Source organism: Dioscorea cayenensis, chromosome 5, assembly GCF_009730915.1.
Source record: "Dioscorea cayenensis subsp. rotundata cultivar TDr96_F1 chromosome 5, TDr96_F1_v2_PseudoChromosome.rev07_lg8_w22 25.fasta, whole genome shotgun sequence".
NCBI classification, from domain to species: domain Eukaryota; kingdom Viridiplantae; phylum Streptophyta; class Magnoliopsida; order Dioscoreales; family Dioscoreaceae; genus Dioscorea; species Dioscorea cayenensis.
In genome coordinates, this window is record NC_052475.1 from 25,863,984 (window position 1) to 25,890,277 (window position 26,294).

Here is a 26,294-nt window from a genome sequence, read left to right on the forward strand (position 1 = left end):
CTTTGTTTTTCTCTTGTGCCTCTTTTCCATCCCATGTGCAGATGTGCTAAAAAGCAATAAAAGTTGGGTTAGCCAAACACCACCACATCACTAACCAAAAACAAACATGAGATGTTATCATGGCCTTTTCCATCTTAAAAATAATTAACATCCTTCACTCTTTGCAATGCACGCCCACAATGATGCACACTTGACAACCAAAAAGACCAAACAAACACTGCAAAAGCCTGTTTCCATAATAACACTTGATTGATTCCATGAAGTGAAATTTGAAGCAAAGAGGTACCAGATATTCATATATTGAGTATCAAACAATACAAATATTCATTGAAGATGCTGACTGATGAGCTCATTATGACTATAATAATCATAATAATAATAATATAAACTCGTAAATCTTAAGACAACCATTCTTACAACATTCTATCCAATTTAAGTAGAAAACAAACAACAATTAAAGCAACTTTCTTCACAAACTTGGTGTCCATCTCTCAAGGAACACAACTAATCCCCAAGCATCCAGACCAGAAACTCCTTCCAATCTTTTTCTGTAAAATAATAAGGGGGAAAAAAACTCAAGTACTTATTAAAAAAAAAAAAAAAATCAAAGGCTTGCTCTGCTTTGAAGAAACAGAAACATACTGTCTTAGGCTGCTTCTTATAGAGAAGTTCAGGTGGTATCTTGTACAAGTCCTCATCCACAGCCTTTGGATGTTTAACTCTCTTTGGTACCTCAGTTATCACATCACACACTTTGCTCTGTTTCTCAACTCCTCCTTTCCCATTCTTCTGAAAAACCCAAACAACAAAATTTAAAAAAATAAAATAAAACAGAACATACTAAAAAACAATCATGAAAAACCAAACAAAAAGAAAAAAAGGAACCTTTGTTGTTGTTGTTGTTGTTGCTGCTGCTGCTGCTGCTGCTGCTGCTGCTGCTGTTGATTGATGGCTGTAATTGTAATAAGCTGGGATGAAATGAACTGGAACTTGGAACAGATCCCTCTCTTCTTCCAAAGGGAAATAGTGTGTATGAACAGCAGACTCAAAGTACTGAGTGATTGGAATCTCATCACACAAGTCCCAGTTCCCAAATGCTGGAACTCTAAACCTCTTCATCTCCTACAACAACCACACACACACACATACATACATACATACATAAATATAGTCAACCACCATAATTACTACAACACACTACCACCCTCAAAGAGAAACAAGTGAATGTGATAAATAAAACAACAACAACTATAAGATAGAGTTTTATGAGCCACTCACCTCCATTACTTTCTTAGCTTATAACACTGACCAGTTGTAAAAGAGAAGAGATGAAGAAGATGACGAGGAAGAACTTGAATAACTAGAGACAGTACAAATAGAGTGAAAGATACAACAAGAAGAAGAAGAAAAAGAAGAAGAAGAGGAGAATGACTATTTTGACCCTCATGGGGAGAAGAGAAGAAAGTGTTGACGTTTTGGCAGAAGAGGCTTTTGACTTGGAGGTTTGCATTGCATTTGTATTTGTGTTTGTATTTGTAGTGTTTTGCAAATTTTAAATTAGCTCGGATATCAATGACAAGAATGGATGGGGTCACATGAGACATGAATTCATTGTCCACTCTGCTTCTTCTTCCTCACAGATTTGTCTCTGGGGATCTTACATCTCTATCTCTTTCTCTATCTTTCTCTCTCTTTGAATTTTGTTTGGTTGATTGAATGTCTTTTCCTTCATGTCTTGGAGACCGTGGGAAGGTATTTATATAGCTTGGAGTAGAAGAGCTTGTAGCATCCATCTTGGACTTTCCGTTTCTTACTGCGCCTTCTTCTGCTTCTTTTATTAATTACTACCTACTAACTAATTTATTATTAGTTACCACCTTTGGAACTTGGATTCATGAATTTTCCCTTTTTTATACTATAATACACTCCTTCTTACTTTTATTTCTCCCAAAAATATATATATATATATATATATGGATTATGGAGTATATATATATATATATAGCTATATGTGGGTATTCCGTTTCTTACAGCATCTTGTTCTGCTTTTATTAATTAGATAACTAATTTATATTAGTTAGCTTTGGAACTTGGATTCATTAATTTCACATTTTTATGCTGGTTATTACTTTTATTTTCCCAAAAAAATATGATTGATTTTATTTAATATAGTATTTTTTTATATATAATTCATTATAGATATGCATTAATTAAACCTTTTATTTTTAGGTAATGGTAGTTTGGTAACTAAATAAATTAAGGGTTTGCTATACAGCAAATTATTGGTGTTGTTTTTTTATTAACATTGGCCAAATCACAACAAGAATTTGAAATTGTGGTTTTGAAATTGAGAGAAAAATAAGATATTAATTACTTTATTACTGATCAATAATTTATTGATTTTGTTGATAATGATTAATGATTTTTATCATGGTTGATATTTGAACTTCGTTTATATCACATGATCATATTATAATTGTGATCTATTCTGGTTATGTGTATAATATTAGTAGTGATGATATCTAAACAAAATGTCTTTAATTTATATATTTTTTTAATTATTTTATTTTGTGTTTAGACAAATACATTTTTAAAAAAATCAAGCTAATTAACTAAATCTTCTAACGATTCAGGAAATTTATTGGAACTATTATCTTAGTTCAATACTCAACATGACCTGCTTTTAAAGTTATAGAGCATTAATTGATCAAAGTGCTCACTTTATTGATAATATGTTGTGCTTGTTTGCCATAAATTTGAACACACATACTTGTAAGCAAATGCTAGACTAGTATATCTTTGAATTATCATTCACTTATACACCATAGAATCAAGCAACATATATATATATATATACTATACACACACATAGATGACAAAGTACTATTAGCAAAAAATATATATTTTTGGTGAGTAATAATAATATTAATAGAAAAACAGTGGGCTTAAAAAAAATACCCCTGATTATTTGAAACATAAGTTCAACAAGGCATGTGTCACACATGTCCTTATTTATTTTTTATATTTTAAACTTTTGTTGGTATTCTTATATTGATTTTTGGCCGTGCATGTCTCTGACTCTGAGTGATTCAATTTTTCATCCCTAATATTGTTAATTAACAATGGTCACTATTTTAGTTTTATTATTATCATCATCCTTACGTTGGAATCACAAAGTCTTCGTTCAATGTTTTCCATTTTAAATATGTTTGATATTTTAATTATTTAATGGGTCTTGATTTATATACAATAGAATGACTATTAAATCTATAAAAGAAATAATAATAAAAAAATAAACAACAATAAGCACCCAATTAATAACCAGAACAACTTTAAAGTCTAATAAATTTAATGGACAGAATAAAGAATAAAAGAAAGACAAAAGAGTGTCGTTTCTCAACAGTTAACCTCACCCAAACAAGTTACTATTAATCCACTAGACTAGTACACACACACACAGAGCATGCATGCATGCTATGCATGTTGCTCATCTTATCATGGCGTCTCATTGGGAGCAGCGGTAAAATCTAAAAATAAATTTAAAAAACTAATAAATAAATAAACTAATAAAAATATAAATAAAATAGGAGAGGAATGAAAGCGAATAACATGCATTGACAGTGCATTTGCAGTGACTCAGAGGGTGCTGTGGTGTTTCAGTCGATCACTGTTACAATATTTTTAACAGCTTTAATTTCAACACAGAGCATGTAACGTACGTAGGAAAATTACCAGCCAACAAATAAAGACAGTCAAAACACCAATGCAAAGACAATTAGGCTGTTCGTGCATGCCATTGCTAGTTTGCTACCTTTCTTTTATTTGTACGTTTATACTCTATATATCTATATAATGTTAATGTTAATTGTTTAGAATTAATGCTGATCATTCTAGTGTTCAACATGCAAGACATGAAGAGAAACAGAGAGGGATAGGTTTGGTTGGTGTGTTGCATTTATATATAGAGCCAATATTTAATTACTTTTAATGTTTATCGAATCTTTAGATGATGATTTTGTTGGGACATAAGTATTTAACAATATTCTAGAATATGAATGTTTGTAGTTTATCCTCTTGCCCTTCATGAGTTATCATGTACAGCTCTTGTGTTTCATAGTAGAGAAAATAAATGATCTGTTTAGTTGTTTTTTTTTTTCAAAAAATAAAAAAATAATAATAACAGTATGTGAAGAACAATCCAACATGGCAGTGACTATTTGATGTATTACCACTAGATTCCCTATATAAAGTTTTTGTCTTGCTTAAAAAATGAGTTCAAATTATAATTTACACAGGTAAAAAAATATATATCTTGTAAAACTTAACCCCTCCCATGCTCATCTTTAACATGTTGGTATGGCCACATTTATAAATAAACATAAGTAGTATATAATAATTGTAGCAAATTTTAATAAGTTCTTATTGCTTTATGGCTAATTAATTTTATAGCATTGCTTCTGTTTAATATATATGTATGTATGTTATGAAATATCTTATTAATTATATATATATATATATGTATGTTATGAAATATCCTATTAATTACCTCCCTTTGTCAATGATCTTAGACAAAATTCTTGGCTTATTTATTTATTTATTTATTTTTCTAAAATACAATCTCCAAAAGCTCTTTTGGAAAGATAGATTCTCTAAACTTTGTGACCCGGCCCTTTGATAAGTTTTATTTAAAATCTAAGAATAAATAGGCAAAGCAAAATAATGCATGTGATATTCAAAATTGCAATCAAAAAGATCTAAGTGAAAAGTTTAAGGCAATAATTAAAGAATATGACTCACAACAACAATAATAGGAACAAGCAAAGATGAGTGCATGCATTATGAGAAAAACAGAGTTAAACAGACAAGTGTCTAAAATGTCAAATCAAATAAACAGATACACATATAAGTTAACTTTGAGGAGAAAATGGACTCCAGAAAAGCACAACAAAGTCAAGCAAGTTGCACCCATTTTCCTCCTCCTTGAAAATAAAGACACTGGTCACACTACAAACACATCCCATCATGCATTCAATTAGATACATTGCAACCACTAAGATAATATAAAAATCCAAAACAAGTACTCCAAAAGAAAACACATACACTCACACACTTGAAAACAAGTGTACAATCTTAAAGCTCAAGCAGAGATGCAGTTCATCCCTATGCATCCTATTAAGAAGCTCACAAGCATCCTTTTCTGCAGAGATTAATGGTTGATAAATTAGTTGCCAATCAAAGAAGATGATGAATGAGATAGACATATATATATATAATAATTACCCTCTTTGGTTTTTGTTGGAGGAGTTCAGGGGGGATCTTGTACAAGTCCTCATCTACAGCCTTGGGATGTTTAACTCTCTTTGGTGGTGTTTGGGGAAGCACATCACAAACCTTACTCTGTTTCTGTTTCTGTCTCTGTTTCTGATTCTGATTCTGATGAACAACAGCACCTGTTCCTTTAGCACTCTGCCTCACCTGCAGCAGAACAAGAAATGAAACTTACACTTCAGTAAAAGATTTGATGATGAATGGAGTTAGAAGTTAGAACTTGAAGAGTTGAATGGAACCTTTTTATGGTGGTTTTGTGATGGTTTTGCATGGACTTCAAAGTACTGAGTGATTGGGAGCTCTTCATAGAATTCCCAGTTGCCAAAAGCTGGAATGCTCCTCCACCTATTAGTGTCCTGAAGAAAACAATGAGAAGAAGAAGAAGAAGAAGCAGCAGCAGAAACAGAGTTGTGAGAATAAAAAGAGGAGAATGGAAATGAAAATGGTGAGAATTGCAAAGATGAACCTCCATTTGTTGGTGAAGGAGAGAGATGCTGCTGTGATGTTTGGTGGGAGTTTAAAAAGAAGTCAGAAAGAGAAAGAGAAAGAGAAAGAGAAAAAAGCAGGGGAATAAGAAGGTTGGTTGGAGTTGGGCATGGAGTGCTCTGGCTGCTGCTTTATGAGGCATGGTCTGCTGCACTGTTATGTTACCCCTATTAAGACTGCTCTACACTTTCTCACTGTTTTTGGATGCTATCTATTGTTGTTGTTGTTGTGGTGTTGGGATGAAGACCGACTTTTTTTCAAGCTGACTAATTTTTAATAAGGTTTTTATCTTAGGTGGCAGAGGTTAACAGGGTACTTGGATTGTGGGTAGATGGAGTCATAGAGTGGTGTTCAAGCTCATGCTTGCTTGGGGGACATCATATCTATGGTAGATGATATTGTTTTTTTTTTTCTTCTTCTTCTGCTTTTTCTAATTATTATGACTTTTGTTTTTGCAAAATGGTCATGTGTATAATGTATATACATATATATATAATTCCTTTTTCCACTTGAAGATGACATAAGTAGCTGTACCCTGTAAGCTATGAAACTAACACATCAAATAGCATAAATAATCTTAATTTCCTAACATTAGCTTGATGGTCCTAAATGATAATCTATATATATATATATATATTTGATGGATACACACCTAAAGTTTCATATACAAAATATGAAATAATAAGTTATCACTTTAACAATTAATAATGGTTAGGTGAACTGACATAATGAGATTAATAGAATTTCACTTGAGCTACAAATTTCTTCTGTTGATGGTTATAATTTTTATATAAAAAAAATGGAGAAAACACTAACAGAATTAAAACTATATTTGATGGCAGTAGTATATGAGTCAAGCTTATCCATTTTTACTAAGAAACTGCAGAGTATTTTTTACTATATTAATTTTATATTTTACAGTGTGTGAAGTTTAAGAAAAAAAAATTAATTAAGATTGGTTGAGTGGGAGAAATGAGTAAGTTAGATGATGATGATGATGATGAGGATGGATCATGGGTGGATGATCATTCTTGCATTAATGAGATAGTACTGAGCTAAAGGAGAGGTATTAAATAGGGCATGGCATACCCTCACCATCTTCTTCAGTTCTTGTTTCTCCTTGCCCTTCACTATTAACTCTTGATGTGACAACTCTTTTTTATACTCTTACTTCCTTACACACACTGTAAGTAACCATGTAACATACCCATCAGCTAATCAAACCACTCTATTTATTTTTATTTTTATTGGTAGACTTATTTGATTTAAATAAATATTTTTGGTAAAATTTTGTAACATGATTGAATGTATTTCTTTAATGTTGAAAATTATCACTTGTAATTCAAACCAACTGGTACAAATTTCAAATATGATATTGGTAAATAAAATTTACATTAAAATAATTATTTTTTTGGACCACAAATTAACTCATAGTACCTAACATTATATACACACATGCAATGGCTCTAGAAGTGGATCTCTGTTCCTCCCATATAAATAGCAGAAGGTCAATATTGGAGTGTTTGAAATTGCGTACATATACTGATTATACCACCTTTTTAGCACCATGTGAGGGGGTCCAAATATAATTTAAATATATTAAATAGAAAAGGGGCAAAATAATATTTATTGCCACCTTATTTTTAGCCAAACTTATTTTAATATAAATCAGATTCATATTTTGACCAGCTGTTGAGTTTGGATATCTGTTTAACAAAAAGCACAAAGTATATTCAATAAAATATTCATTGAGAAAGCCAAAAAACATGCATTTATAAAAAAAACCTCCTCCTTTTAGCACGTAAAAGAGTTCCAATCCATTATCCATGTCAACCCAAAAGAGAAAACCATGAAAGAATCTCCTGGAACTACTGCAAAAGTTCTCTTCAGGTCTAACTCTATAGATAGGGATTCATCATCACAAACATGACACCATATCCTTCTCCTCCAATCACCAGAGTTTCTTGCATATTTCACACAAAACAGAGAGCCCTGATGATCAGCAAGTTAACAATAGTTACTTGCTGCTGAACGTACAATATGATATCTTTAGCATTAATTAATGATATTGATAATAGCACCAGTGTATCTTCTTCTCCTGCATGCATGCAGTGCATGCAGATGCAGGAAACAAAGCAACTAAACAAGAGAGGTAAAGAGAAAGAAAGCTATGAAATAAACAGCAGATAAACAGAGGAAAAGAAAGAAACAGAGGGAGAGTGAGATAGATGAAAAGAGTTCCCACAATGTTTTTCACTTGAATGGAGTGGTTTTGGGAGGAGTGCCAAAAACCAGGCAGAAGGTTGCACCTGCAGTAATAGATAGAGATGAGATAGCATCAATGGTGATCAGTACTTGTGTTTTCTCAGCGGAAGCTCCGCCGTCTCAGCTTGCAAGACTTGGTCCATGCTTATAATGCCCCTCAGCCTCAACAGGGACAACCAGTACAAACACTGGGAGACCTCTAACTCTCAGCTTTTTCTTTTTCTTTTTTTAATTTCTCAGATTATAATTTATATATATTTAACAAAAGCGTGACGAAATACTAAAAACAGTGAAGGATGTGGATAGGTGTGGAGTGTAATCATAAGTTTAGTAAAAATATTTATATTCTTATTTTACGTGAGTTTTTAAATTTAATCTCAGATTCTTAATGAAATGAACATTATATGTAAATTTTTTTTTTTTATGTTAATAGCTTAAAAAACTATTAGCATAATCTATACCCTTATATCAATGTTGATTTAGTCAATATATATAAAGTTATTATTTATGAATAAAAAATTCAAAAAAAATATTGAAAGAAAGGTAGATAGAATTAATATTAACGTACTACCAATATAAATAAAGGCATTGTAGCAGAGAATGCCGGTAGATCTACAACCATTCTGAACTTGTGAATGTTTCTTGCCGTATGATGTACACACACATATATTGATTCCTATTGTTATCATGTGTTTACTTAAGTACTATTTTTCACTTGTAATTATGGTCCAATTCATTTCAAAGTTTCTGTTGAAAAAAAACACTGATTTTCTAAATCCTATCTAAATTAAACATGGTAAAAAAATTGAAATTTAATTTTTTGACATAAATTCCATTGAAAGACATTTGTACTCTGCCAATCTATCAGACTTATTAATGAGTGTGATTCATAATTATTGACCATATTAATTGCTCTTTTTATTGTGATTATTTACTGTGATGAGACATGCCATTGATATGCTAAAGACAACATTAAATGTGGCCCATTCCAACTATTGCAACATGTGTCATTATTTTGTTATGATTCAAAGTTAGTCAATTAGAATTAATTAATTGGTTCCATGTTGTTCTACCATCTATTGCTCATAATAATAAATAATAAATTGAGACTTTCCATAACGTATATATAATTAGTGTTAATAATTTATTATGCTTTACTCAAAAAAAAAAAAAAAATTTATTATGTAGCAAAACAAAGTAATTTGTTAGAAAAGATTAGCACGTGCGGATGCCTCCCAAAAGACAAACCTAATCCTCGAGCGCCGAACACGTTTTTTCCACGTGTGCCGTGCTGATGACCTCACGCTTCTGATCCTCCTCTCTTGTTTATTTTGCCATTTACCAAATCTTTATTTTGTTAAATATTTATTTTTAATTTTTTTTTTCCAATTGTGTTTGAAGATAATAATTAATTTTTTTAATCTGAAGTGTTGTATTTCATTCTCTTCTTCACTAAAAAAAAAACTGAAAATTTGATCTTCTCATCAAGGGTCAAAGAATTACTATATATATTTATATATAATAGATGTTTTTGCAAAAACATAGATGTCAAACTGACATCAATGCCAATGTCAGATCCTAAATCACAAATGATAAGTCTTAAACTTTACATTCTATAAAATATTATAAAATTTTAAACACAAAATTCTAAATCATTAAATCTTTTAAACCGTAAATTATAAAACTCTAAACCTAAACAATTAGATTACTAGGATTTTTTTTTTTTGTAAGATAGAAATGTTAAAAGTTGAAAATATTGGCCTAAACAACATTTACCATCTACGTTATTTATAAAAATCACCTTCATAATAGAAAAGATGGTTACTCCTTTTTTTTTGCTAAGTAAGAGGTTAAAAGATCAACTTATAACAGTTGAGATGAGTGGTTAATACATTTTATAAAAAAAATATTCAAAAAACTTTTCCAATGGTCTATTGTGGACATATATTATATTCCGTATTTCATCTTATTTTTACTTTTTTTCAGGTAAATAAATTTTAAAAAAAAATCACAAAAAGTGAGCGGTGGTAAGAAAAGTGACATAAATACATACTTGCTAAAAAATATAGTTAAAAAAAACCTTTTGAGTTTGTAAAAGCAATTAAAAATTTGAAAAAGGTTTTTTAAGATAATGGCAAAGGATTTTTTTTGGGGGTTTTCATTGAAGAAATTATACACCAGCTTTCATTCATTTCACTTCATCATTGAATGACACTGTTGTCATTTTGTGAAATGAACGAACACTGTTCTATTCTGCAGATGTGACCATTAGTGAGTGAAATACAGCTAACTTCTCTAATAATAATAACTTCTTCATCTCCTTCAACCACTCCTCCATCTCAAGCATGCAGCTAGCATTACAACAAGTTCAATCATGATTCATGGATGATGTGCACTAAAAGATGGGAAGTTTCAGAGACTTCACTTGTCTCCCTTTACTGCATACTTATTTTCAAAAGAAAAATCAATGAAAAAAAAAGAAGCAGCATGGAAATGTATGAAAGTAGATGTGATGTTGAAAATGATCATTGGAGTGAAGAAAGAGAGGAACAAGATGAAGTAAGTAGAAAGTAGGAAAATAAAGGGAAGTGGGTTGGAAGTGGGCATCATGAGGATAATGGCATGTCATGGCTAAATTACAAAACATCACTATATATATCTTCTTGCTGTTTTTAGGTGCATGTTATTTGGAAACTTATAATAGAACACTACTCGATAGAAATTAAGAGAAGAATAAGATATATATATATATATATATATATATATATATTTTTAAGTTAAAACTTTTCATAAATAATTGAGTCTAATTCCCCAATTACAGTATGATGAAATTGATGGTTGCATTGTATTATTGTCTTGTTTGTTTGCAAAATACTACACCAATAATTGTCTAAGATTCTTGTTGAAATTCTTTTTATTCCATGATTAGATTCCAATTTTTAGGTGGGTGCCTCTTTGGTACCAAAACATTTTTATTTTGGATTTTATACATATATATTGAAAACGATGCCAACACTTTTATCCGAAAAAGAAAAAAAAAGAAAAAAAAGAAAATGTCAACACACACACATATATATAAGCGGTACATACACAAAATCAACACGGATTAATTCATTCATAACTATGGTCCAATGGAGTGGATTATTTAGCCATAAAAATCAGTTATAAGTAACACAATCCAAGCCATAATTAATTAAATGAGTAAACTATTAATTAATCCATTCATAACTACGGTCCAATGGAGTGGATCATTTAGCCATAAAAATCAGTTATAAAGTAACACAACCCAAGCCATAATTACTTAAATGAGTAAACTATTAAACCATGTCAGTATGTATGTAATGTTTTTAAACACATTCCAGCAAACAAGGAATTGGTTTTCCCAAACTTTTTTGCTCCCATAACAAGGCCACATAACAAGGGAATCAAAACTATTAAAAACAGCCAAACAAAGCTTCATTGGAAAAGCATAAGCTAATATTCTAACAGTGGCTAAAAGCCAAGCAAGACCTTCTCTTCCCCAAGTTTAAATCACTGAGCATGCATATGGTTTAGGCTTCAGAACCTATGTCCTGTGTTTCTGGGTCCTAAAAACAATCAACTAAAGTAACATTCATAACCTCATAATATATATATATATGTTAACATTAAAGCAAAAAGGTGGGCTTTGGGGCATGATGAACAGAGAGACCAATGGCATGCTCTTAAAGTGGCCTAACTACCCCATGATAGAGACCACCTGCAAGCACTCCTTTTCCTTCTCTTCTATTTAATGTTTTGCATCTCTTCAGCTACTTCTTGGTCTTTTTCTTCTCTAGCACCAATGGAGGTGAGTGTCTTCTGTACTTAATTGCAAACACTGTTTTTGTTGTTTTTAATCTCCATTGTTCTTCTTCATTATGCATGGTGGTTTGTAGGATATTAAAGCTAAGCATGTTCCAGTGTTTGGTTATTGGAATTCTTGTGATGAGCTTCCAGAGCTTTACTTTGAGTTCTTTGGAGAAGATGGTGAGTCATTCAATGTGGCAAGAAATCAAAAGAGTGAGCAAAAACCAAAGAGAGTACTCAAGGTTTCCAAAGCTGTGGATGAGGATTTGTACAAAATACCTCCAGAACTGTTCTATCAAAAGTCTCACAAGGTATATATATATATTATTATTATTATTGAATTTGTTGTAGCTAATAAGAGTTTGCTTTCAATTAATGTATTGCAGAAGAGGTTTCTGAGGAGCTTCTGGTTTGGATGTTTGGGACTTAACTGCATTTCTTGAGCTTTAAACTGTGCCCTTTGTAATTTTTTTTTTCTTTCCTTTTTTAGTTTAGGAGTTGGAAAGGAGTTGATGTTTTGTGTTCTTTTCCAGCATTGTGATCCATTTCCTCCATTATTGATTTAATGCAGATGGGATGGGTGGTAATTTACTGTGTCCTCTGTGTGTCTTCTGACTTGCAGGAAATGGTTCTGGTCCTTTTGTCCACTTTAATTTATGGAGGGATTAATTATGTCATCAAATTATGAAGAACAATGTGATTATTAATGCTAATTGTGATTAAATTTATTGCTTTGATAACAAATTTTAGCTAAATATAAGGAGATGTTTGCAATATATATATATATATATATATAGTGAAGTGATTTATTTAGAGCTTGAGAAGGGAATTGGAAAGTATTGAAAGTGATTAATTTGATTGTTAATTCTAATGGATGACCTTGCCTAAACTCAATTATAGAGATCTTAAATTTTGTGATGCATAACAATGAAACTTTACCTTAATATTATAAGATGACTAGGCTATATGAAACTAATAGGGTATCAATGAAGAAGAACATGGGCCATAGTATTTAATATTTTAATTGATTAAAATACAAAAATAACAATTTAAAATTTTCCTATTTTGTGGAACAAATTTGAAGCCCAATCTTTATAGAGGCCGGGTAAAGATGCATGATGAGAAACTCATTGCTTATTGCCCACACCCTGAGTCCCTGACTATACATGCTCTTGTCCTAAACAAGTTTGAGACGTTAATTTTTCAAAATTTAAAAAAACTTAAAATATATCAACAAATGTTCGGGCGTCATCTCTTCTTTGTTTTGTTATTTATTCATTTTTTCTGTAAAAACAATATTTAAAGCAGTAATATGTACATTTCATACAAGTATGCTTTATTTATTTATTGAATATTAAATAAATTTTGGTACTCCCAGTCCCATGCGCCACTGATTCCGGCCAACAAGCCACGGTGGATGGCAATCATCACATTGGCCTTACATGCCGAAAGTGGGCCCACATCTGAGGTGTCACCCGCGCCACTCAATAACCCTCAACCAACCTATGTACCAAAACTCAAAGTAGAGGGCATTCTCGTAAATCTCCATCCCCTCATTTCACTGTTACGTATGAGGTTACATTACCAAATGGTTGATTTCCTTACAAGACTACATGCCACGTCATCCTTATAGACATTATTTTTCCCAACTGCGGGTCCCACATGCCACCGACTAAACAGAATACTTTCATTTCAACGAATAGTAACCGTCCACGTGGGTTAATAGCCAGGACATCGAGATAGCGAATAGAGGAAGGATTGGATGAAACTGGGATACCATGTCAGTTGGTATCCCATCCAATCAAAAGAAGCCACCTCATCACTAAAATATATTAGATTTTGAAATTAGTTTTATTTTTAAATTTACAAAAAAACCCATAAAAACATGAAATATTTGCACGCAGTTAAAAAACTGCTCCTTCTACATTCATGCCTGAAAATTTATTTTCCCGCTTTTTTGGCCCGCCAAAATGAAAAGAAATCATGTTCCCATGCTTATGATCATCACAAATATATACATTAGCATTTATTGATCTCCACCAAAACTCCTAAACACAATATGAATTGAATGCATAATCACAAAACCTGAGAATTTCTGAGTTTCAAACTAAAAGGGAGGAGATAAGAATGAGAGAAAGAGGGAGAGAATATCTGTTCTCTTTCATTCATCACAATATTAATTGAGAATCATAACATAATTGTAACAACTTCTATAGTTGGCATTTTAACAAACATATTGTGTGCAGGATAATTTATAAAAAAATAACAACCTCCCTGTATTAGTAACAATTCCTAATTACAATCATTCACCAATGTTATTCACCATCTAAATATAATTTATTTATATTTTATTATATAATGTCTGTATTTGGCGTGATAACTCTTCCTAGTGGTCGTTCCTTTCTTTGATGCTTCCCTCGCAACAATCCAGTCGCCTTAGAAATACTTTAAATATGAGATGTCGTTTGTTTTTGAAAATGTGATTAGAGAAATCCCAAAACTGCAAATCTGAAGGCATAAATCTAGGAGAAGGAGTTCTGTAGTGCGGGAAAACATTTCAGGTTTTTTTTGGGGTTTTTTTGTAAATGTAAGAATAAAAGCTAATGATGAAGTGGCTTCTTTTGATTGGATGGGATACCAACTGATGTGGTATCCCGGTTTCATCCAATCCTCCCTCTAGGGAATATAAATCCGGCCATTAATAAGTGGCACGTTGTTGTCGGCTTAGATTCCAAGAGGGTTGATGATATAAATTCCCATCCAATCTCACCTTAATTAGTACCTTCATAATCAAATTTTTTTTTTTCTTTATCAGGGTTTCATCCTTCTTCTTCTTCTTTTACTTCTTCATCAGCTTGGAATCAATGGCTTCAGTTGAGGTGATAATTAAGCCTTTCTGTCCTACTCTCTTCTGTGTTTTCTTTGATGTGATCCTAGTTAGTTTTAAGCAATAGTGTTTGTGCATGGTTCAGTTCTTTATGTTAAGAAAGAGTATAAGAAAAACAAACTAATTAAATAACTCTATAGATTAATTAGTAAAGAAATGGGGTATATTGTGGGATCAAATAATGAGAAATAATATAATATGATTCTAATGTGATTCTAATGATCAAATGCTTGTTTTCTGTTATGCATGACTACCATATATGCATGGTTGCATTACTTATATAAGGGCATTAATTATGCTAAGACAGGATGAAACCCTCCTGCTTGTTGAAGTGAAAACTACCACGATAAATCAATTATAGTTGTAGACAATGTATTGGAAGTAAAAGCAGAGGTTGAGGAGGGGACTAAACCTACCGAAGAGTTTGTTGTAGCTGCAGAAGTAGATGAATCAAAGATTGAAGTTTTGGAGGAGATCAAACCTACAGGAGAACCAGTTGCTGCAACTGCACAAGCAGAAGAAAGAAAGGCTTAGGTTGTGGAGGAAATCAAACCCACAGAAGAACCAGTTGTGGTTGCACAGGTGATCAAAACCACAAAAGAACCAAATTTAGCAGAAACAACATAAAAGGAAGTAAAGGTTCAAGAGGAGAAGCCTGTGCAAGAACAAATTTCAATATCAGCAACAACCACAAAGGAAGTTGATAGTTTGTTAGAAAAGGTTGAAGAAGTAGAGGGAGTGAAGGTTGAGGTTTTAGAAGAAAAGGTTGAAGAAGTAGAGGAAGTGAAGGCTGAGGTTTTAGAAGAAAAAGTTGCAGAAGAGGGACAAGAAGAAGCCAAGACTGACTAGAAAGACTATATATCTATCTTGAAAAACTGCAGGATATATATATATATATATATATATATTAAGTGGTAAGAATAATTAAACATTTTTGGTATGTCTTTATTTAACGCAGTGCAGTAATCATGTTGCAAATTAAGGACTTTTGTAGCCATGGGTCTATACATCCTTTGTAGCTATATGTTTTTCTTTTTCTCCATTTTAAGTTTTCTTTTCGCATGTTGTCAGTTATAAGCATTATGATCCTTTGAATGTTATGCTTTTTGTCTCATAATATTATTTTCTTAAAATAAATATGCAAACATATAACCGTATGTACATGCATACATACTCTCACCAGTGCGCAGCCACGTGTGTGTATATATTTAGTCAAGGATGAAAAACTAGTTACAATAAAGATGCTCATATGTTTCTTTTTTTAATTTTTTTAAATGAATAAATCACATTTATTCTAAAAATAGACAAGCAGAACAATCTCAAAAAAGTAATATTTCAACGCGTAGCTCAGGCAGAGAACAGAGAGAACACAACCACTAAGTGTGGTCACAAGCTCATATGTATTTTAACCCAAATGTTTGATTCTCAGGACTTTTATCTCTTTTTCTTTTTCAAGCCAAAATCTAATGTATATTATATAAAATTTCTCAATTCAATGCCTAATTGAACACAAAAAAACCTTGTTATTTTGCATATAAACCAAAAAATTGGAGAACCCAAGGAGGTAATTAAGGCATGAGCACTAGAGTAAAAGGCTGTTGCCTCTGATTAAAGACTGTTAGAAGGACCAATCATGTACTTTTTATTATGCATTTGTCATTCTATTCATCATCAGATAATAGTTATATATTAAACTCCCATATTTAATATCCAGTTGGTGTCCTTACAATAAATATCCATCATATATATGTTCAAGATCGTCCTCTCTTACCATTTGGTCACATTGTTAACATATATTACTGATTCAGTACCTTAAGCCACAGATTCCAAGATAAATCAAAGATTCACTCAAACGAAGAAAAAACATTAAATTCAACAGAAGTTTGCCATACATACACAACATATATAACTACTTAAATAGGTGAAACAAACAACAAACATTAACACAATTGACAGACCACAGTACTATACCATCATCATTAAAGAAGTGGATTAATTTCTCATTTGTTATCAGCAATCATCAGGTACTTTGAGATTACACTTCTCCGGCAGCTGCTTGGCGATGGCCGGGTCGATACCAAACACAGGCAGCCAAACAGAGTTCTTGTAAGAGCAGAGACAGGGAAGATCAGCGGCTGTGAGAGCTTGGCAACATTCTTGTGAAGGGTCTGGTGGAGGGGAACCAGTAACTGCCGGCTGGCATGAATCCAAGCCAGCCTTAGTCATGTTGCAAATCCCATCATCAGCCATTACCACACTCACCAACAACACTAGCAACACCACTGCTGCAACCAACCTGCTCATGTAGTGGTAGTGGTAGTGGTCCATTGTTGTTGCAGAATCACACCAAGAAGGAGTAAAAATTAATGAGCTAATTAAAGAATAAGAAGGAGGAGAGGAAGAAGATGAATTGAGAGGCAAAGCAGAGCCTAAAAATGGTTGTCTGCCTCCTTCTCTCCTAACGTTCATTATATATAAAATTCAATGTAACAAACTGAGACAATGATTAATGACTCATAAGTCATAACAACCTCTCAAGCACTGTAACAAATACCTCTCATATGTTAATACAAGCCACTCGTTCAGTCTTCTCTCTAACAAACCGTTTCCTTGATTACATATTTGTTTGAACCGTTTCTAATAACATATATATTTTTTTTTTCAAACAACAATAATCATACTTGCTCATGCACCAATTATTGTGCAATGAGAGGAAAAAAAAAAGATAGTTGTTAGATTAATGAAGGCTCTAAAGTACCATAACAATAAATGACAATAGAATTTCCATGACTTACCATGTTGTTTGGTCAAAACTATAATAGATTGGAAATCAAAGGAAGAGAGCTAAGCTAATGAATTATAAGGTTATTATTGGTTTTATTTATTTATTTATTTATTTATTTATTTTGGAATGTTGTGGAGCGTGAAGGATGAGGAACCACTAGTTAGGAACCCGTGAATGAATGTGGGATCAATGTGTCACGGGTTGTCTTGGAAGAGAATTATTTTAGGCAATTCGGTGTTTTTAAAAAGGATTTTTTTTGTGGTTGTGTTCTCTTGTTGGGATGTTACGAGAATAAAGGAATTAATTTATGTGGGTTTTTGGAAATGATGATCAACATTTGCTGTAAAGCAGTGTTCGTATATATAATGTATATATAATGTAAAGCAGTGTTAGTATTAATCTTTTATAGAGCTTCTCAAGACGAGTGTTTGGAAAATTGGAAATGATGGTCAACATTTGCTGTTAAAAAGAAAAATATATGATTGGGCAAAGAACGAGCCAGAAATTATAAATTTTATTTTTCATATCTATCAAATGGTTATGTAATTAATGATAGTGTTTTAAGTTCAATTGGTAATATTTCCAAAAGAAATGAGTTGTTCTTTTATTCAAAACAGATTAAGGGTTTAATTTTTTGAATAATCATCAAAGTTTAGTAAAAAGTTCAGAGTTCTTTCACTCGAGTTTGATTTGTTTAAAATAATCATCGAAGTTCTAATTATTTTCAACGTCAGCATCGAGACGATTACGAGACACCGTTTAGCTGGCGTGTACTGCGGTTTTAAATGTTGATTGAACTTTTCACGGTGCTCACGCCGTCGAATGGTCGATAATCATTCGGGTGATTGGCGATTTGAAAAATCATTCAAGTCGATGATTATTTGAAAACAAATCAAACTGAGTGAAGAACTGTAATTTTACCAAACTTTAGTGATTATTTAAAAAATTAAACCCAGATTAAGTATAATTAATATTTTAAAATGTATTAATAATTAACAATTTATATGTATTATAATTTTTTCTTCTGGAAAAATTTGGATGAATTATAGTTTATTGAAGGAAAAAAAAACTACAAATGCAAGACCAAAACCAAGACTCATTTGAGAAAATAACAAACAAACTAATTTAAAACACAAGAAAGAAACAAAGGCATAAAACATAAACACAGAGAGGCGAGCCAATAGACGCCACTGCAACGGTTGCCATGACCTTCATCAGCACTGGATAGACTTTCAAAATCAGCTATGAGATGCTAGCAAAGCTAAGAATTTTTCTAATCAATGAGCCAGCTTCTTTAAATTTAGTTTTTTACCACTAGATCATCTGGAAATTCTTGATTAAATTTAAATTGAGGCAAAAAAATTTTAAAATAATACTTTAGAAAATTTCCATTTTAGCATTTTTTTTTACCAATTTCTCTATTAATAATGGATCATGTGTCATAATAATTTCTTTAATTTTATATTCGCATAATAAAAATATTCCCCTTCAATCATTGCATTGCACTGTGTTTGTGTTTTTTTTTTCATCTCCATTTGGATTTCTATGACATGTTTTTAGGCCAAATAACCGCTTGGTTAATTAACATCGAATTCTCAGCATAGAGTGTTCGTATTCTGCAAAAGAAGTAAATCTAAATCTCTTTTTACGCAAATTGAAGGTACAAGTATTGATGTTTCATCATTTTTACTCGCACTAGATATAATTTGTATATAATGAAATAAAAATTAATATAAAAAATATAGATGACACCAAATATAAATTAAAAAAATCACAATAGCGTGAGTTTGGATTATCCCATCATTAATATCTTCTTAGCATTCAATCAATAATAATTATATCAAATTTGTGTTGAAAATTCTTTCTCCAAAATAAATTATAAGAACTAAATTCCAAGCTTAATACGTTATATTTCAAACTAAACATTATACCATTCATTCTACCCAGAAAAAAAAGAAATGAGCATAACACAAGTCATTGTGCAACATATTTATAAGTTGAGTACAACACTAACTCTGAGCCAACTCAATAAACACTACCGGATTTGATCCATCTCAAATATTATATTTGTCCCACTGGCCTTTTCAGTCTGGGCTGGGCTGGGCCTTTTTGGATGAAGACGACCTAATTATTAAATAAATACCATTTATTTATTATAGTTGTAACTCAACTAAACAAAAATATAATAATAAAAAACCTTTTTTATACCCATCTAACCACGGACACATATCACTTAAAACAGAATATTTACGTAGGTTTGAAACAAACCCAAAGTTTAGGTTTATTTCCTCTGTACATCCAACCATCTATTTCATAGTGGGAAAGTAGTTTTTTTAAAAAAAAATCAATTTGTCACTTGACATTTGGCTTATTAAAAAATTGATAGTGTAGGAACAACCCATTTGAAATTGTTGCACATCAATTAAAATATTTTGTAACCATCAAATATCTACATATCCTACCTACTTTAAGAACATTTCTTTTTTGATTTTTCTTAATAATTAATTATATTATTTATATATATATGGATAAAAATAGGTAAACTGCATTTGATTATTTTATCTTCTTTTTATAAATAAAATATCTAAGTTCAAAAACTGATTAGTTTAAAAATTAAATATTAAATTAATAAAATGCTCTCTATTTGTAATTTAAGCTAAATTTAAGGGAGTTAATCATAAAAAAAAACCATTAATTTGTAGGTCTATCTTCACGATATCAATGTGACACCTTTCTCATCCATCCGTATCATCCATAAAGACTCTGGTTCCAATCCAACCATCAAACACGCACCACGTGTCTTAAATCCCGAATCTGAATGCTCAACGTCTCCTTTTCTCCACCTATGTCACAGTTCCTCATTTGTCTCCAAACAGACTACAATGTCCCCTAGTCGAATTAAACCTCAATACGTGGCAGCTCATCATTGGCTTTTCTTTTTGAATTTGAAATGAACCTCGACGAGGAGAGCGAGTGGTACCGTGCCACGTAACACTCTAGAGTCTAGCATTCGACAGGAAAGAGGAACAACTTAAACGGATAATTATTTATTTATTTATTTGGATAAGAAACAAGGTTAGGCGGATAAGGTTACCGCACTTGGGACCACGCCTTAGGTGTTGCCAAAAACGCCCCTTCCGCCATGCCTCTCTCACTTCACTGCAGTGGCTGGGTAGGTGGATGTTGATGGCCGTGACGAAAAGCTACTTGTATTTCCGCATTTACCCTTACTTTTTTTTTAAAACTACGAAGGTTAACCAGTTGTTGAAAGAATTTGCATTAATTAAATGGCTGTCTCCTCGGCTTCTGCGCACCCGTTGATCCTAGTGATAGAACTACCAATCAATGGTCCAGATTCGCTTGTACTCGGCTTTATTGTCTCCACTCAACGGTAAAATGAATTGGAAATTACTCATTTACCCATATTTGAAACTGTAAAATATGATATTTTCCAAACGAGTTCAACATTGAAAAGAAGAAATATTATAATAATTTAAAGAATTTATTTTTAAAGTAATAACAACTTCAAAATTTTTAACATCTAGTGAAATTTTTTTTCTTTTCTTTTTCTATTAAAAATACATAATAATAATAATAATAATAAATGAACCGGTTGAATTGACAGTGGCATTATCGTGAATTACGAGGAAAGCATGGGCATCAAAGATTAATGCCGGGTAGTGGAACGGTTGCAAGGGCTTCGAACCTCTAAATCTCTATAAATACCCCCTCCTTCCAAGACCTCACTGTCTTCTAGCCTTTCTCTTTTTTTCTCTCGCTCAGTTGTTTTCAGGGTTTCGTCGCTTCGATTAGGTCAGTGATGGCGCTGGAGATCGAGCAGCAGAATGGGGGAGCGAGCTTCGCTGCATTGAAGCCTCAGCTGATGCTGCCGGCGGGGAAGGCTGACGAGGCGGTTCAGTTCTACAAGACGGCTTTCGGTGCTGAGGAGCTGAAGCGTGTTTCCCACCCTAAGCGTAAGGCTGACCAGGAGCTTCCGCTGATCTTATGCGCTGAGCTCAAGATCGGTTCCGCTTCCCTTCTCGTCTGTGATCAGACCGATGATTCCTCCTGCGCTGCGTAAGGCCCAATCTATATCTCTGATTTGCGGTTTTAGTATGCCCTTTTTCATGAGATTTTATTTTTTTTGTGGGTGTTTGTGATTGCGGAACAGTGGGAACGATAGCGGGAGCGGGATCGTGTTCAGGCTGGAGACATTGGACGTTGAGGGGGCTTTGGAGAAGGCCGTGAAGGCGGGGGCGGCGAAGGAAGGCGAGATCGTGGAGGACGACGGCGCTTGCTGCGGCGGTGTCGTCGGCAAGGTGAAGGATCCCTTCGGCGTCGCATGGATCATCGCCTCAGCTTCTAAGGCCGCTGACGTGGAAGCGTAGACGTCATCCGATCTATCTGACAAGTGTTTTGAACGGCTCTGATTCTTCGATCTAGCTCTCCACTTTTAGTACTAGCACTAGTTTCTTTCTAGTTTTAATGGTAGTTTTTCTATGTTTTTTGGTAACAAAAATTGTTGAAAAAGAACCTCGTGAACCGGTGAACTGGTGAATAGGGTATCTATGGGTCTGACCCACAGATGCCGGTTCAACTCTAATCCTTTACTTGTTAACCATGTACTTACTATTTCGCAGGCCGGGTTTCATCCAGGCCGTTTGTTTTCTGCTACTCTTATTTGAACCGTTGATATCTCACATGGCTCATTTATGGACTGCGTTGCTTTCTGCGCTCTTTTTCCTCTTTGGTGGGAAATGCAGTACAACGACTTTATTAAATATTTTATTTTATTTTTTCTTTTCTTTTCTTTTTTTAAATTTTTTTGGTAATTATTGAGTAAAATCTTTTATTTTATTCGGAAATAAATGGTAAATGTTGGTGTTGGGGTTGGGGGTGGAATACTTGGGAGGTGGCGGATCAAAATGAATCTTTTTGACCAGGCCTGTGGTCCGAGGATTGTGTTAGCTTAATTAATGCTTTCTTCTTTGGACATAGGATAATTTTGTTTAAGCATTTGTCTCTGCTTTTTTGTGCAGTGTGTTCGGCTGAGTTTCTGCCGGATTTTGTTAGTGCTTGGGGTCCATTTTGTTTGAGTTACTGTTTTATACTCCCTTCCGTTTTTTTTAAGTTGTAATATTTTAGAGTTCTTTTATGTTATTTGTTTTATTTATGACATTAGAAATTATGCAGAATTAAATAATTTTTTTAAATTTATCTTTTAAAGTTAATATATTTATATAATTTTTTTTAATAAATATTAAATTATATTTTTTATTAGTAAAATTTTAAATAAAAATAATTTTAGAAAATAATGTATTTTTTTTTTATAAAATATAGATAATTAACTAATTTTTAATCATTTTTTTAATCGGTGTGAATTAGTTAAATGTGACAACTATTGAAATGATAATTTACATCTCATGGTATATATTATTTATTAATATGTTTATTTGTGTAGGGTAAATGTTGAATTTTGAATATAATTTAGCTCATTGGTACTGGCAGAATTCCTGTTAATGGTTAAAAACTTGAAAGACAGGAGAAACAATAATGCATAGAAATCAGATAACTAGGGTTTTTTAAGGGGATATTTTCTTATAACTGTTTAAATTATCTTTTTGGTACCTCTAGAAGTACTTTTCACTTTGGTTCTTTAATTTTTTTTCATGCCCTTTGTATTCCTTTATGTTTTATGTTTTTGGATTTGAAAAATTAGATCCTCTTAGTGACGTTGAACTGGGTGTTAAATAGTTGTAGATGTGGCATAATCTTAATTACAAAAATTTGAAAACAAATAAAAAAAATAATATTTCTTACCGTATTCTAATCCAATAATAGGATTCAACCTCAATCTTAAAGCTATCCCTAATCTTTGAAATTCTTAACTCATCAAATTTCCCTTTATCTTGTCCCCTTACATCTTTCATCTCTCGTCGGTGAAGTGCTACAGCCGAGACCCCACCACCGTTAGCTAACTTTTCATTAATCCTTTCAAAAAGCAACCATCAAATCCAATAATCCTCCTATATAGCAATAAAGCTTTCTTGATTATTGTGAGGTAGACATTTTTTGAAAAATTGGTAATACCTCTTGATTTTGAAAAATTAATGATTTGTTCTGCATGCGGTTCAACTCTACAAAGGTTGTGCAATTATTAAAAAAAGTCTTCCTTTTCATAGCAAGGGATCTTAATATGGGGGTGCAGTCTTGACCCTAGAGCTTCACCACCATCAAGAGGTGGGAGATGTTGGGGCATTAGATGAAGAGGAATTAATTAGATTAAAGATGATTTTAGACTTGAAATTTGAATCTTAATTATTGGAATAGAACATAATAAAAAAACATATTTTTTTAAATAAATATTTTAATTAAGAATATGCCCCATATGCAAACTATGAAAGGGCGAGTTCAATGACCATCACCTAGAAGATTTAATTTTACAAATCCGAAAAATAAAGGGACACAAAGGCCTAAGAAAACAATGGTACTAAAGAGAAGGAAATTGTACGTTTTTGAGTTACGAAAAGGGTAATTAAACCTTTCTCATCCTCTATTATTCTCTTTTGATTGATGTTTTACATAGGTACTAGCAATAAGTAGATGAAAGATGCTTTATTCCTTATGATTATTTTTAGGTGACATAATACTAATAGATTAGAAACAAGTGAAGGAGCACAATTCTGTCCCTCATGGTCTTACATGTGTTAAAGTCATCAAAGTTTAGAGTTCATACATTTACTCTCTAGCGCATTGATGTTTGTCTAGTTGTTCTCGTAAGTTGTACTTCCTCTGTTCTTTTTTATCTTTTATAAATAATCGAATTTCATATATTAAAAAAATTAGTTATTTCACATAATTTAATAAAAAATTAGTATTATTCTTAAAATTACCCCTAATTATATGTTCATATTTATTTTTCATATTAAATTTCAAAAAAAGAATTGAATAGAGTGTTAGGGTAATTTTGAGAAAAAATAATAAATCCTGATGTTTAAAAATGACAGATAAAAAAGAACATAGATTTATGATAGATAAAAGGAACGGAGGGAGTACAATGGTATGTTTATTTGGAGAGTATTTTTTATATTATCATTCTATTATTTTTTTAGTGAAAATCTGCCAAAAACCCTCTAAGTCTCAGAAATCGCTAAAAACACCCTCGCTATTTTCTGAATCCCTAAAAACCCCCTCCTTTTAAACACTATGTTTTTCAAACCCCAAAGCCCTCAGAACGGATGTGACGGAGTGAGTTTCAAATTTTATGGATGAAAATGCCTCAGATGGGAAGTCGTGGGCTGCAGCCCATCTCTGGGCGGTCTGAGAGGAAGTGGGGCTCGTGAGGGTAACCCCAAGAGACGAATTTATTGGAGTCGCTTTACTTTGCTTTTTTTCTCAACTCGCCTTTAGCTTTTCCATTTCCAAAGTCGCTCCTCGAGTTGTCTCTACCGCGAAGTCTCTCAGAATTGGCATTTCATCGCCTTTTCCCTTTCCACCCAGATCTCGAATCGAGAAGTCCCCCTGCGAACTAGTCGGCATTTCATCGACTTTGCAATCTAAGGTATCGAGTATGGTTTTATGTTAACTGCTCATACTAAAAGAAAGATTTTTCGGTTTTTGTCTGGCTCCTGTTTTTGTTGAAAGATATCGAGTCTCCAGGAGATTTCTGCTAGGGTTTTGTTTTTGTTTTTCGATTTTCGTACGTATACACCATCGAAATAGTTTTTCGATTGTTATGATTTCGTGTAATATTTATAATGTACATTTCCCCTTTCATTCGATATGGTTGCAGCTTTTATAAATGAGGTCGACGCTTAAGAAAATAAGATGTTACGCTTTAAAATTTGTCATGCTCTGCTTAAGTATTCCCGCTCGCTTAAGAAAATGGGTCTCGCTTTAACATTTCATATCTCTCAGATAATAACTCGAGCGGTTACTCGCTTTAAAACCTTATATTTCCGCTTAAACTTTTTTGTCAACATCGCATGTCGAATGTGTTGTAATTGTCGCAGCTTGTGATTACGGCGGTCGAACCCTAGTTAACGGGCGTACGCTTATTCGACACCGGCCATGAGAGACCTTAGTTAATCTGAAAGATAATACTGACCCCCCAAGACCGGGAGATTATTCGAATGACACCGCTTGCGCTGCTCATCGAAAGTCGAAGTTATATACCAAGAGAGGGCCTTTCTTGATTCTTCTTTTGAAAAGACGTACGTACGGTCGCACCAATAAATTCAGGATCGGGAAAAGCCTCGCCGAGCTTCAGCCCTCGTGGACGCGACACTCGCTCTTGGTCCGCGGTATGCATGGCGACGCAATCGTGTTTTAGAAGAAGAAAAACCCGCTCAGCGCTCGAAGGCGGTATTTATCAAAAACCCACGAGAGACACGCAGGACTCCATCAAGAGCATTCTCAGAGCAACTTGTTCGATAGAAGGGTAAGAAGATAATTTTTTTCAAACTCACGACGACGCATTCCTGGGTACAATCCTCTTCCCAAATACATCATGCTCGGTTCCGAATCGATCGCTGATTACGCCGACGATCTACTAGCCACGGGGCGATACGCATGGGCGCAGCGACGCAGTAAGTGGCTTATGGAGGATATTCCTGCAAGTACGCCCGAGTGCAAGATAAACGCTAGCGGAAGAAGCACTCAACACAGTGGTACATTAAGGGGTCGCTTTGGCCGCGCTTTAACGTCCCTGGGTTT

At 33.0% G+C, this 26,294-nt stretch overlaps 5 protein-coding genes across 5 annotated transcripts; 2 read left to right on the forward strand and 3 right to left on the reverse strand.

Annotated features, from left to right (window-relative positions):
• Positions 1 to 249: 249 nt before the first annotated feature.
• Positions 250 to 1,600, reverse strand: LOC120261248. Its single transcript, XM_039269054.1, has 4 exons — positions 1,279 to 1,600; positions 886 to 1,122; positions 643 to 789; positions 250 to 548 (listed from the first exon to the last, which is right to left on the reverse strand). The coding sequence occupies exons 1-4, from the start codon at positions 1,282 to 1,284 to the stop codon at positions 492 to 494; spliced, it is 447 nt and encodes a 148-aa protein (XP_039124988.1). The 5' UTR covers positions 1,285 to 1,600; the 3' UTR covers positions 250 to 491.
• Positions 1,601 to 4,870: 3,270 nt separating this feature from the next.
• Positions 4,871 to 5,993, reverse strand: LOC120261696. The gene is made up of 4 exons (XM_039269679.1): positions 5,795 to 5,993; positions 5,568 to 5,684; positions 5,281 to 5,475; positions 4,871 to 5,197 (listed from the first exon to the last, which is right to left on the reverse strand). The coding sequence occupies exons 1-4, from the start codon at positions 5,798 to 5,800 to the stop codon at positions 5,138 to 5,140; spliced, it is 378 nt and encodes a 125-aa protein (XP_039125613.1). The 5' UTR covers positions 5,801 to 5,993; the 3' UTR covers positions 4,871 to 5,137.
• A 5,770-nt stretch (positions 5,994 to 11,763) lies between these two features.
• On the forward strand, positions 11,764 to 12,560 carry LOC120262128. Its single transcript, XM_039270190.1, has 3 exons — positions 11,764 to 11,908; positions 11,997 to 12,218; positions 12,294 to 12,560. The coding sequence occupies exons 1-3, from the start codon at positions 11,852 to 11,854 to the stop codon at positions 12,348 to 12,350; spliced, it is 336 nt and encodes a 111-aa protein (XP_039126124.1). The 5' UTR covers positions 11,764 to 11,851; the 3' UTR covers positions 12,351 to 12,560.
• A 4,077-nt stretch (positions 12,561 to 16,637) lies between these two features.
• Positions 16,638 to 17,266, reverse strand: LOC120261785 (putative lipid-transfer protein DIR1). The gene has a single exon (XM_039269770.1). The coding sequence runs from the start codon at positions 17,261 to 17,263 to the stop codon at positions 16,805 to 16,807; it is 459 nt and encodes a 152-aa protein (XP_039125704.1). The 5' UTR covers positions 17,264 to 17,266; the 3' UTR covers positions 16,638 to 16,804.
• Positions 17,267 to 21,324: 4,058 nt separating this feature from the next.
• Positions 21,325 to 22,296, forward strand: LOC120260671 (uncharacterized protein At5g48480-like). The gene is made up of 2 exons (XM_039268205.1): positions 21,325 to 21,656; positions 21,751 to 22,296. The coding sequence occupies exons 1-2, from the start codon at positions 21,400 to 21,402 to the stop codon at positions 21,965 to 21,967; spliced, it is 474 nt and encodes a 157-aa protein (XP_039124139.1). The 5' UTR covers positions 21,325 to 21,399; the 3' UTR covers positions 21,968 to 22,296.
• The last annotated feature ends 3,998 nt before the right edge of the window (positions 22,297 to 26,294 follow it).

Excerpts from the sequence above, each read along its gene's own strand:
- LOC120261248 (XM_039269054.1), bottom strand. Across the intron at positions 790-885 it reads CAACAACAACAACAACAAAG|AAGAATGGGAAAGGAGGAGT; the intron begins GTTCCTTTTTTT and ends TGGGTTTTTCAG. Across the intron at positions 549-642 it reads ATAAGAAGCAGCCTAAGACA|AAAAAGATTGGAAGGAGTTT; the intron begins GTATGTTTCTGT and ends ATTATTTTACAG.
- LOC120261696 (XM_039269679.1), bottom strand. Across the intron at positions 5,476-5,567 it reads CACAAAACCACCATAAAAAG|GTGAGGCAGAGTGCTAAAGG; the intron begins GTTCCATTCAAC and ends GTTCTGCTGCAG. Across the intron at positions 5,198-5,280 it reads TCCAACAAAAACCAAAGAGG|AAAAGGATGCTTGTGAGCTT; the intron begins GTAATTATTATA and ends TAATCTCTGCAG.
- LOC120262128 (XM_039270190.1), top strand. The coding sequence starts at position 11,852 with ATGTTTTGCATCTCTTCAGCTACTTCTTGGTCTTTTTCTTCTCTAGCA. Across the intron at positions 11,909-11,996 it reads CTTCTCTAGCACCAATGGAG|GATATTAAAGCTAAGCATGT; the intron begins GTGAGTGTCTTC and ends GGTGGTTTGTAG. Across the intron at positions 12,219-12,293 it reads TCTATCAAAAGTCTCACAAG|AAGAGGTTTCTGAGGAGCTT; the intron begins GTATATATATAT and ends AATGTATTGCAG.
- LOC120261785 (XM_039269770.1), bottom strand. The coding sequence starts at position 17,263 with ATGAACGTTAGGAGAGAAGGAGGCAGACAACCATTTTTAGGCTCTGCT.
- LOC120260671 (XM_039268205.1), top strand. The coding sequence starts at position 21,400 with ATGGCGCTGGAGATCGAGCAGCAGAATGGGGGAGCGAGCTTCGCTGCA. Across the intron at positions 21,657-21,750 it reads GATGATTCCTCCTGCGCTGC|TGGGAACGATAGCGGGAGCG; the intron begins GTAAGGCCCAAT and ends ATTGCGGAACAG.